Source organism: Engraulis encrasicolus, chromosome 17 (genome assembly GCF_034702125.1).
Source record: "Engraulis encrasicolus isolate BLACKSEA-1 chromosome 17, IST_EnEncr_1.0, whole genome shotgun sequence".
NCBI classification, from domain to species: Eukaryota; Metazoa; Chordata; class Actinopteri; order Clupeiformes; family Engraulidae; genus Engraulis; species Engraulis encrasicolus.
The window spans coordinates 39183543-39196699 of NC_085873.1; the positions used below are offsets into that span (position 1 = coordinate 39183543).

A 13157-nucleotide genomic window follows, 5' to 3' on the forward strand; every position below is an offset into this window, starting at 1 on the left:
CACTCACACATACACACATGCACTGCTCGCACTCACACACATACATACATACACTCTCTCTCTCTCACTCACACACACACACAACTCTCTCTCGCACACTCGCACACACACACACACACACACTCTCTCTCGCGCGCGCGCGCGCGCACACACGCACACACACCTCTCTCTCTCGCGCACGCACGCACGCGCACACACACACACACACTTCCATGTGGGACTCTGCACACACGGTTGCATACACACACACACACACACACACATACACACGCTACACTACACATGTTGACAAGTAAATACTTGAAATTACAGCAAATATACATGAGGCTAATGAAAAAGCCTGTGATGTGAGTGGGGGGTGGTGTTTTAGATATTTTTCTAATCTTCTAGCCAAGCGTGTCGAGTGGGTTATTTGATGTCCACTTTAATTGAGACTGATGAGGGTGAATTTAATTTTCGTCTGCTGAAGTTAAACTGTTCGGCTTTGGCCCCCAGTTCCACTCCACCCACATTCACACTCTGATGAAATGTATAGTAATTGCAAAAAAAAATGGAAACTCTTACTTATCAGGCTACTTGGACTCGCCATACACATGCAGCGCAAAGGTATTTTTTATGTTCTTTATGTTTTGCACATTTTTATGTTATGTTGCATGCTGGGAATTTGAGTAGGCCCTGTAATTCAGTGGGTGAAGCCCGAGACAAATTTACCCGTGCGTGGATTAGGTCTCTCTTTATTGTCTCTATTGACACTCTACTCTACTTTATAGAAACGCTATAAAGGACTTTTTAGGAAAAGCACAAAAGCACAACAATTACCTCTTAATGTATGTCCTCTACAAGTCTTCTGTTGTCCAGTCTTGCACTTTAAATGTCTGTATGAGCACTGTCTATGTCCATACTGTCTTAAGTCCATGTATAACTACTGTCTATGTCTATACTGTCTATGTCCTTACCTAGATTAGTCTATGTCTGTATGGGAAAGCAAGAAATGTAATTTCAAATTCTTTGTATGACCAGTGCATGTAAAGAAATTGACAATAAAACCTACTGACTGATAAATGCAAGAGTTGAAACAGCTGTTTAGGTGCTGCGTTTCACTGTGCGTCCTTGCCCTTGCCTTACTCTCTCCTTTGCAGTCACCAATTTTTTTTTGTACAAAAGCATGTTCAAGAAAGTTCACAAAGAAACTGGCTAAAACCATATAGTTTCACTTATTTCGTATATTACTTGTGCGTTTTGCGGTGTGTCCTTGTCCTCGTAATCTGACATCTCCTACTGTACATGGTCACCAGACTTTTCTGTACAAAATAATGTTCAGAGAGTTCCCTCATTTCACTTACAGTATATTGTACTGTATAGTGGTATATAACTGTATACAGCAGGGGTATTCAATTAAATGCAACTGAGGGCCAGTTTTTCAAATTCCTCCCAGTAAAGGGGCCGGACATGGAATACGTATGTAACCTCATGCAGCACGATGTCCAAGGTGAGGGTGCGGACCAAGCGGGTAACTTTCCAGACAGAACAGATATTCGCTTTTCTATTTCGCCTTGTGATGGTCTATTACGAGACTATTTCAGATATCACTCTCATGTGCATAGGAGAAATATCCCTAACCTGAAGTGTTAGAGATTGCAAATTACTCACGATAGTGCACATACATGATAGTACACAATGGGCCCTTCGCAAAACCTAGGACAGTGTCCTTCCAAGTGTATCAGTCTAATTAGTCACACCCAGTGATTGGATACTCTTTATTAGTCACACCCAGTAATTGCATATTCTATAGAGTTTACCAAAGAGTATCAGTGTCCTAGGTTTTGAGAAAGGCCTATTGTTTTCCTTTTGTCCTGACCTCATGTGTGGACAGAACCTTGCAGTTCAAGGTCCTTATCTGGCCCCAGGGCCGCCATTTGAATAGTCCTGGTATACATCTCTCCTGAAATTGCTTGTTTACAGCGACCTTTGAGTGCTGTGCAAGCCTGATCCCCAGCTTGTTTGATTTCTAGGAAGCGCTTGATGGTGAGAATATCCCATTTACCAGAGCCGGCTCTGCCATTTACATGGCACTAGCACCCCCTGCTGGGAAAACGAAGTCATGGCTTTTGAAGTTGGAGTGTGAATTTCCAGCAACAGTATCTAATGCCACTTTTACATTAGAACCGTACTAGGTTCTAGGTTTCATACATCGTCAGTGGTTATTGTAATCGTCGCAAAGTTAAGATCTTAATCCAGGAGACTATCTTATTATTTTCTTATTGACATTGGTAAATTACTTTTGTTGGCCTATGGGGTTGCACAGAATGCATTTTTAAGCTTTATGTTATTTGTTACATGGCCAAAGTGTACTGTAGTCAACGATCATCAACAATGATCTATTCTTACAACATGAAACAACCCACCTGAAGAGATACAATATATGATTTGTGAAATCATTTGTATGTCTCATTATGTTAGCAGAGGAAAACAGAAAATGATTCCCTTCTGTTTTGTATCTGAACATTGAGGTTAACTGTGAATACATGGGGGCCGGTTAAGGTCAATCAAGTCAAGTAGTCAAGTCAAGTAGGTTTTATTGTCAATTTCTTTACATGCACTGGTCATACAAAGAATTTGAAATTACATTTCTTGCTTTCCCATTAGACATAGACTAATCTAGGTAAGGACATAGACAGTATAGACATAGACAGTACTTATACATGGACTTAAGACAGTATGGACATAGACAGTGCTCATACAGACATTTAAAGTGCAAGATATCATGCAATCATATTTCATTTTAAATGCATATATTATAAAATAAATATTATATTTTAATAGCGTTGTTTTGATGAATTTGTGAATCATTCACAGAACCCAAGATTTCTGGCGGTGGCTCCTGTCGACACCCCTGTGTGTGTGTGTGTGTGTGTGTGGGGGGGTCCTCATTACATTGTATCTATTGGGCTGGGGGCCCCTTTCAGAAGACTTTGTCTTGGGCCCAGCCAAAGATGTCAGCGTCCCTGCCTGTGTGTCCAGGGAAGCCGACAGGGGGGACAAAGGGGACAGCTGTCATGGGCCAAAGGTCAGAGGGGCCCCAGAATTGGGCTCTCATTACATTGTATGCATTGGGTAAGGGTAAGGGTAAGGGGCCCTTCCAGATGTCCTGGGCCCAGTCAAAGCTGTCAGCGGCCCCGTGTGTGTCTACTGTGCTGTCTAATGAGGGAAAACAAGACACGAGATGACCAGACGTCAGACTTCAAAGACCTTCACAGGCTTGACCCTGTCGACACTTGGGTTAGACTGGTCATCTGGCATACCAGGCATTTCCCAGTGGGCCCTGCAACCTTGTGAGACCCCTATTTTCAGAAATGTAAAAAAACAAACATTTTTTTTACATTTCGGAAAATAGGGGCGCACAAGGGTGTGGGGCCCACCGGTGAGGCAGTTCAGTACGCCTCTATTTATGAGGGGCCCCTTTAATCCAAAAGTGCCCGGGCCCTATTCTCCCCCAGCCCAGCCCGTGTCGACACCAGCAGGCCAATTAAGATGCCAGGTAACTGGGGTGAGGCTGGTAGATAGTTTACTGCCAAACACAATCTACACCTCATTATCACTAAATAAAAGATGACATAGGCCAGAGACAGTCTATTACTCAACTGTCATATATGATTTGAAACATGTTATTTTTTACACCATTCAGTAAATGTTGGTCTACCATCTTGGTATACTGGTTTACCATGAATATAAAAGGTGTGTTTGGATTGCAAAAATTTACATAATCTGTCCTGAACATTGACTAATTCAACTTTATTTTGCATAGGCTTTTCATTATTAACTTACTCTGCAAAGGAGGATACGTTGGTCTGTTTGTCTGTCAGTACAGGATAACTCAAAAAAGTTAAGCACAGATTTTGATGAAATGTTGTGGAGTTGTTGGAAATGGCACAAGGAACAAGTGATTGAATTTTGGTGGTGATCCAGACACAGAATTTCTTTTGTAAAAAAAAAGATTCTTTACCATTGCAGGATAGGGCATATTTTGACATTCCAGTTTCTAACTCCGCAAAACCAAGTAAGACAGACTTGTGTAGCGTGTAACTGTCAAATGTTCTATCAAACAGCTTCCTTGGTGGAGGTCTGCACTCTCTGAGTACATTTCTAGTTTTCACGACCGTCAGCATGGTAATGGGCAGATTCAAAATCAGATGCATCTTGGATTCAAACCTTTCAGTTTTCAACAAAATAAATTATAAAATCATCAGTTTGGTGTAAATGGAACATTTGGGTTATTATATGGTCGTCCCTCATTGAATAAATGAAACGATTTCTACCAGTAGCCTACATTCTCTTTTTTTCTTTTTTAGCTTAATTGCACTCTGTTCTATATCCTTACTACGTATGAACCAAAGCTTTGCATGCAACGTGCACCGGTAATGTGTTTTTCAATGACATCAATTAAGTCCAAGCCCATGAACTGGTATTCCCCCTTCTGATAATAAGCCCTCTCCAGAGAGGGTATTGTGGTGTACTCCGTACCCATATAAGGGAAAACTGCCCATGGGAAGCCAGGTTTGAATCCAGCTTTAGTAATTTCCCATTACCCTACCCCAGTGTTTCCCAACCAGGGGTACGTGTACCACTAGGGGTACACGAGCACACCTCAGGGGGTACTTGGAAAAATGTAATAATAACAAATATATGGAGTGTAGTCACATTGGGATAGAGGAACAGATATAGAGCATGAGTGAAGGGGTACTCATCATGTGACAAAATTGCTTAGGGGGTACGCAGGACAAAAAAGGTTGGGAAACACTGCCCTACCCTACCCAACTCTCTCTCCACCACTTCTCACCATCCGGTCAAAATAAAGACACAGAAACCCTCACCCCAAAATATACTGTCTGTAGCTCTTCACTGGCTTTGTCCACATTATATTCTTTCTATACATATTGACATATACATATAGATCAGTCAGCTGTTGTCCACACATGCACAGTAATGTAAATGTAACCACACAAACAATGTAGCCCATCTTAACCTTTCCTGTTCTACAGTATACACGGTGCATTGCACACTTGAACAAAGATGTTTTTGAGGCTTTACATAGTTATTATTCAGACAGGAGATAATAAGGGCGAGAGAGAGAGAGAGAGAGAGAGAGAGAGAGAGAGAGAGAGAGAGAGAGAGAGAGAGAGAGAGACAGGAAAGAAGTGGCAAGACAGACACGGGGAAGGACTGGGAAATGACCTCAGGTCAGAATCAAACCCGGCTCCCCGGATCAACGGCATGGCACCTTAGTCCAGTAACTTGTAGAGAGTTACTTTAGAGAGTTACTTGTGCACAATCGCTGGTACTGAACAAAAAGATTACGTATTTTTTGAAAAAAGTCCTTTGGATTCTTTCTTCTTGAAGATATTTTTTCTTCTTTTTATTCATTAATTCATTGGCATTGACGTTTCGACCTCTCGGTCTTCCTCAGATTCACCAGAATCACTGCCACTGCCCCTTCATCACTAGACATCTTTTAGCTTGTTTATGGCATGCTTTGTAAGTTTGCTTGGATAAACACTGCTAAGTTATCCTGGTTTTACCAAACCACATGAATTACCGCAATGCCCTGGAGCGCTTCGGTGTGCGGTGTGAGCTCAGCTCTGGTTTGGAAATGAGTGGACCAATCGCTGACAGTTGACATTCATTACGTACTGTATGTTATTATACGACCAAGTGCTTTCGCTTATTGGCCGGCCATCTGGTGAACAACGAAACCCTCCCCAGAGAAGCGTAATCAGACCACATGTGATAAGAGAACACACAAGAAGCCAGGTGTGATTAAAATATGTTTTCTTTACATCATGTTATTAATAGTTTACATTACATCATGGGGGGTCAAAGTTCACGTGGGAACGATAATTAAAATAGCACACTAGAAACACTTCTCCCATTAGGATCACGTAGGAGGTTGCCTTGCGCCTCCGAGCAAATTATTAACTTACTCATCTGAGGACAAGGCAACCAGAGCGAGGAGAAGAGATTATTTGGGAATGCGGACTGAGTTGATGCATGATGAAACATGTTACACTACATGTGTCCAGGTGTGTTTGTGTGTGTGTGTGTGCGCGCGTTATACAGTTGATAAGAGATGGTGTGTGAGTGAGATGGGCCAAGCCTCTTAGTCAAAACAAAAGTGTCCATCTGTCTCAAAGTCCTCCTTTTCCATGATGTAATAGTATTGAGATGCGGTGTACAGCATCACTGATTCGAGCGATTCAGGTGGTAAGAGCAGGTGGAGGGGGATCTCCCATCGGCCATGTGGTGTACAGCTTAGAAGTCGGGCCTGTCCTTCTTCAGTTTGGAGTAGTCCATGTTCACGGTGAACAGCTACGAGAGACAACAGAACAGACATGAGACACGAGAACGTTTAGTATAGTGTTACAGTTAGTCAAAAAAAGTTTTAAAAAGAAAACAAAAACACATACATCCGTCTCAAAAAGATTGGGTGCAGGACCAGTAAAGTCACATGAAAACTGAAAATAAAGTCTGCTACACCAGGCTCCCATTTCTCTTATTTTCCTGTTTCTCAGCGTTTAAATGCAACTCATTTCATGTTTTTCAGAGGTTGAGATATTTAGGTTTTTATAGACTGAGGGCACCTTTTTCCAAAAAGGGCTTAGGCATTTAGCAGGCCTTGTTTTGGCCAGTGCCTTAGGCTAAACTGGGTTAAACGGTGTATATAGCAGGGCTTGACACTGGCACCTGCAACCGGCCAAATGCTGGTAAAACTTGGCTGTGGCTAGTAACACTTTCAGTGTCACTAGCCATTTTGGCTTATTATTTTCTGCCTCTTGTGTGTCAATGTAGGCTAAAGAAAAAGCTCACTGTTCCTATTTGTTCTATTTTTTATTCTATGCATGTTCAAATAGAAAGCTTTACACTCATCTTCTTGCTTTAGCAGCTCATCTTCTGAAGTTGTACAGTATCATGATGAAAAATATATCAAATTTGTGGTTAGTAGAATAGCTAAATGGCCAGTGACTCTAGAAAACCACTAGCCACAGTGGCCGGTGAGTGAAAAAGTTAATGTCAAGTCCTGGTATATAGCACAAGTTCAGAAGCCTAAACAATAGTCTTGCAGAACTGTCATGTTAGCCGTTCCATGAAAAGTAAGGTAGAGGTCCTAATTCACTTCAGAAGGGAAGATACCGCGCACACTCTGTGCCAGCTACCTGGACCTCGAAACCTCTGGTGTGCCGCGTTGGCTTTCTCCTCCAGAGGTCCTAAACCCTACGTAGTTGCTTTCAAGATGAATGAGTTTCCACAAAGAAGCTTGTAGTGACTCGTACTTACTTTCATTTGTGTTTGGCACACAGTAGATATACTGAACGTTGGACGCTTAACTCTTGAAGTTAAGATGGGATAAATTAACTCATAGTATTTAACTTGAACTTAAGATGGGATAAAACTCATAGTAGACTTTTGTTTACTGTAATTCACATTTGGCACACTGTACCGTAGAGTTGACGTGGTTTATTTATCCCCAAGGAAGCGTGTGGAAGTTAAGCAGCTATAATAAGCTTGTAGGTGTTACTGCACGCAGTTACTGAGATAATCGGCCAGATCATCCCCCTCGCACCTGACCTCATGACCCTACTGTAAGCCCATTAACCTGCACACCTGTGAAAGCCAGCACTGAGTGCACACAAGCGGTCAAGTAGTGCTACACAAGCACCATGAACAGGGGTTTGTTTCTTGAAAGCGTAGTTGCTAACCTGCTGGCAACTTGGGTAGTTTTCAATGGGGAAATTGCATTGCAATCAACAAAGTAGCTAGCATAGTTAGCAACTGTGGTTTCGAGAAATGCACCCTGGAGAGAAAAAAAAAAATCAGCCATAGTCACGGAATCCGACAACTATGGTAAGTACAAGTCCAAGAATCTTAACGGCCAAGCTGGTAGTAAGTTACCACAGTCAGCTGGGAGTAAAATGTTACCAAACCCTCCTCCTGACACCTCCAAAACATGACAAGACAAAAAGAAACACAAACCAAGACAGAAGGATGTGCTGCTGGCTGAGCTTTTTGACTAACTTGGTAGCGTGTCTGGCTAACATACTAGAATTGTGATATTATGTTATTAAGTATTGGACTGGGGGGCCCTTTCAGATGACTTTGTCCTGGGCCCGGCCAAAGCTGTCAGCGGACCTGACTGCATTTGCTGTATTTAGTGCTAAGCATGGTGCATACATTATCAGAATTCATGAGTGGGGGGAAAATGGGTAGTCACAAAGGGTGCATTCCAATATGCGGACTCACTTGCACTCCTTGTGGCCTCGTGATGACGTCACCGACATCGGAAGTGTATTTCAATATCTCGCAAAAGCTCAACTCTAATGACATTTTCTCATTTGCAAATGGGGTGGTGAATGAAGAATAGTTCCTCAAAAGTTGTTGTGGCTAGGATGACAGCGGGGAAACGTTATTGTTTTCTCCACGGAGGCGGGGCGTCAGCGAAACACGAGGCCACAAGCACAAGTCGAGGACGGTAGTCTGCATATTGGAATGCAGCCAAAATCACGATCGTCAAGCTACTTACTCAGTGACTCTACTGTAAACTCATTGATATGCATGGATATGGGTGCCAATGGGCTACTGGGTTAAATCCACTCACTTTACCTTCTACTTACCTTTCTACTGCAATGTAAGGCACACTATTTTATGTATGTATGTAAATTGTGAAAATTAAAGCAATAAGGTGGAAAGAAGTGGAACACAACGACAATTTTTGCTTTAATTTTCATGTTTTGTTAATATACTGGGATACAAGGAGTTTTATTTGTCACATTCATAGAACTACTAAAAAGTAAAAATGCCATGCCGTGAAATAACAGTTAGATATATGACACCTTTTAGTTGTGGGTGTGGTTCAAGCCGCTGAATTGTATGTAAAATAGTGAAAATACAGTATGTGTGCGTCAGACTGTGTGTTTGTGTGTTACTTACTTTGTACTGGTGGTCGGGTGCGACGTTGTTCCAGGGCTCGGGGTTGTTCTTACGATCCCAGCTGTGAGGAAACGACAACAACATATGACCACCTCCGTTAGACACACCTGTGTGTGTGTGTGTGTGTAGCCGCGATTTATTTAGTTACCTCCGCCAAGGAGGTTGTTTTTTTTTGGTCGCGTCTGTTTGTCTGTTTGTTTGTTTGTCTGTCTGTCTGTCAGCAGGATAACATAAAACGTTATGAATGGATTTGTATTAAAGTTTGTGGAGTTGTTGATAATCACAAAAGGAACAAGTGATTAACTCCACAAAAAGAAGGCAGAAAGACTTGCGGGGGGGAGGGGGGAGGGTGTAACTTAGTCAAATGTTCTATCAAACAGCATCCTTGGCGGAGGTCTGCACTCTCTGAGTGCATTCCTTGTTTGTTTCAAGTTTCCTATTCAGGCAAAAAAAAATGTTTACATGTACATTAGTGTGTTTATTTATATATATATATATATATATATATATATATATATATATATATATGCGTGTGTGAGTGTTCTGCATAAAACTATGTAAATTTGGTTTGTGCTGTGATAAACTGACGATGATCTGTCAATCCAAATAAAGTAGTGACTATTACTGTGTGTGTGTGTGTGTGTGTGTGTGTGTGTGTGTGTGTGTGTGTGTGTGTGTGTGTGTGTGTGTGTGTGTGTGTGTGTGTGTAACTTACGAGCACTCTGGGTTCTTGGTGGCCAGGCGTCCGAGGTACAGCGCGGACATTGTGGTTCCACCACCGATGAAAATGAACAGGGGGATCAACTGCAGAAAGAAAACCCACACACAACATGGAGACACAAAGTCAGTACATCTGGCTACCCAAATCAAATCTGGGCACAAAGGCCCTACCATGGCGCAAATGGTAGGGCATAGTGGTGTGGATTGGCACTGCCCTCCCGATCCGATTCGATCACGATTCGGGAGGTAGCGACTCAATTCGATTCGATTCTATGCGATTCGATTCAATTCCACAATGCATTGCAATGCATTACATTTCTACTGACAGCAAAGCAAATGTTTAATCAGTCATGATGAGGCAATACAAGTAGTCAGATACTGAGCAACAATTTATTGGCTGTTGTCTGTATCAGTCTTGCAATGTTTTGAAGTGTTTTTATTTAATTTAACATTGATTTGCTCCCGAAATATCCATGGAAGTAATTGAAACTTAAAAAAATTGCTGGATTGATTCTGGAACTTGCAGGATCGATTCCTGATCGTCCATGCCCCGCATTGGATAGCATCGCCGAATCGATCATTGTTGACACCACTAGTAGGGCACTCGTTTGCTATGCGGTCGACCCAGGTTCGACTCCCGTCCCGGGTCCTTTACCGACCCTTCCCCATCTCTCTTTGCCCACTCACTTCCTGTCACTACCTTCACTATCATGACAAATAAAGGCAATATTTATACATATATATTTCTAGAAAAAAATAAAAAAAATCTGGGCACAAAATTTCATTACTGTGTGGCTCTGCCGTGGCTCAAAACGTAGCTTTCCCCATCCTCCCCCACTCGCTTCTCAAGGATTCAAGAAGTTATTGTCATTGTCAAAAAGGCAACGAAATTGTGTTCGGGGTACAATACTTAGTAGTAGCAGGTTTCCAAGTAAAGTGCAAAACAAGGTAAAAGTGACACCAGTGCTTGACCCCCCCAGCCCCCCCCATCCCATTCTCATCACCATCTCAAACGGTCCTATCAAATAAAGGTACCCCCCCCCCCAAAAAAAAATATATCACTGTGTCACATCCCTTTGTGTTACTGGACCCTACCACAGGTAGATGTTATGTATACGTGTATGGACAAATCTACTTGGGCACAAAATGGAGAAAGTCAGTAAGCTGGCTTAAAGCTGGCACGAATCTACCGGTACCTTGGCACGGTGCACAAAGTGGAGGGAGAGCTTTAACCTGCCTGGAACAAATCTATCTGGAGATTAAATAACAGTAGTCAGTGCACCTGGCTCACTCAAATCTACCAGTAGACAGTACCAAGTGCAGACAGAATAGTCATTCAAGAGAGTGGCCCGGCCGCACAAATCTATTATTGAAGTCCACCAGTGCAGAGGGCAGATCAGGGCATCATTTGACTAGTTGGCACGCAGGACTGCAGCCCTGGACGTTCACATGCTGTACTAGTACTCCTTGCGCGTACGTGCATTTGTGTATATCAGATGAGGGTGGGACTGGCATAGGGTTGCCAACCGTCCCTTGAAATACGGAATCGTCCTGTATTTAGAGATAAAAGTACGGGTTCCGTATTGAACTGAAACGGGACACAGGACGTTAAAATGCATGAAATCACATCTAAGAAATGCTAATTTTTCTGCCCCAGACCCCCGGCACGATGAAATGTCCCGTATTTTTTTCATTGACAGTTGGCAACCCTAGACTGGCATCATACCAGGAAAAGCCATAAATGGCACCTCGGAAGAGACGGAAGAGGTGGCTCAGTGTTACTGTTACCATCACAACATGTATTTGAAGAGATGAGTGAACTGTATCTCTGGGTTTTGAATTGATCTACCGGTAAAACATCTCCAATGCACCCCTGATTTAATTCTAGACTATCCTACTTCTATTCTGTACAGCTCCATAGACCTCCTTATTAGATCCTGGTTGCAGCTACCCTCACTGACACAGACAGATACAAGGTAGACATATGATAGCCTTAAGTGGTTGAAATTCCACTCTAGAACACAATGTACTTTTCTGTATTTCCCAATGTATACCGAGAAATATGTAATATAATAGCAGGACATGACATTGACATGTTTAGCCTACCAAGAGAAGACATGGGCAGTAGCCTAAAGGGATAACAGAACTCGAGAAATCCTTGGAAAACGTAATTTTCACTGCACTGTTTCTCAATGCCCTTGAAAACCATATATCTGGTTATATAGAACATCTAAAATGAAAGCAAAATCGCTCGCTTTAGTTTTCTATAGGCTTGTCCGGGAGGTGGGAGTTGCCGGCTAGATTGCTCTTGCCTTGCTGTAAACGTCATGGTATGGCGACGTACATACATGACCTATAGGCATAGCACTATGGCGGACAAGCTAACCCACCACAGCCCACATAACCGAACTGTACATTCACTGTAATTTCTCAAACCTCGCGTTTCCCTTACACGTGGAGGCAGAATTGTACAGAAAGCATCATTTGAGTCATTCTATGAAATCAATGACTGTCGCAATCAAATGAAGCCTAATGGAAACATTGTTGCCGATACCTCGGGACAAGTGTCAATATGTTGCGCAAGGTAGCCTACATTAACTAAGACAGCTGTTTAATTCTACATTGGCAAGGCTATATTAAAGAAACACCAAATATTACAATGTATCAAATCAATTGTGTCACAATTATCCAATTATATAATTAAACCGGTGCCATCCCGGTTTTATGACTTTGAATGTCTGAATGTGGCCTGTTAACACAATAGGCCTGTAGTGCCGTTTTGATACAGATTTTATTTCTCGGAAAATATTAAAAATGTAACATCCTATCGTTGGTGTCATTACATGACATGTAAAGAAATGAATTACTTAATAGGGATAATACACCGGTTTTGTAGTCAAGGTCAAAATCCACTAGTTCTACCTGCTTTGGATACCGATTTCGAAATTAGGTCGCTCTGCATTTCCGTTTTATTATCAAGAGCGCGATCACCATTCTGATATCAATTTGATTAAAACTCAAAGAATATGAAAAATAGACCATCACATTAGGTCTGATAGGCTAATTCATCCCAATATCTTGTGTTGATTGACCGTTGTCTTTTAACGGGATGCGACCTGCCCATACACCGAAAGGGAGTGAGTCTACTGTACATTGCACCGGCATGTCTCAATGTCACATTGTACCAATAGCCATCGCAAAACACCCTTCTATCATTGGCTTACTTACCGCTGGGTGGTGTTTCAGCTGTTTCATAACCGTTGCGAGGACCATCGTGGCGGCTTTCTAAGTCCTTCAAAGGCTGAAATGTTTCTAATGTATCGGGTTTGAGAGAATCAATTTGCGCTTCGCTGGAAACGTGCGTAAAGACGCGGACGTGCTTGTACTGAGAAGGGGAAGCTGGGCCTCGCGAGCCAAGAGAGAGCTGCCAACTGCATCAGCCGCGCCCACTTTACCAG

The 13157-nt window shown here is 42.4% G+C and overlaps 1 protein-coding gene across 1 annotated transcript; it reads right to left on the reverse strand.

Annotated features, from left to right (window-relative positions):
• Positions 1-5811: 5811 nt before the first annotated feature.
• On the reverse strand, positions 5812-13153 carry LOC134467478 (cytochrome c oxidase subunit NDUFA4). The gene is made up of 4 exons (XM_063221351.1): positions 12928-13153; positions 9695-9783; positions 8980-9040; positions 5812-6363 (listed from the first exon to the last, which is right to left on the reverse strand). The coding sequence occupies exons 1-4, from the start codon at positions 12970-12972 to the stop codon at positions 6307-6309; spliced, it is 252 nt and encodes an 83-aa protein (XP_063077421.1). The 5' UTR covers positions 12973-13153; the 3' UTR covers positions 5812-6306.
• Positions 13154-13157: the final 4 nt, after the last annotated feature.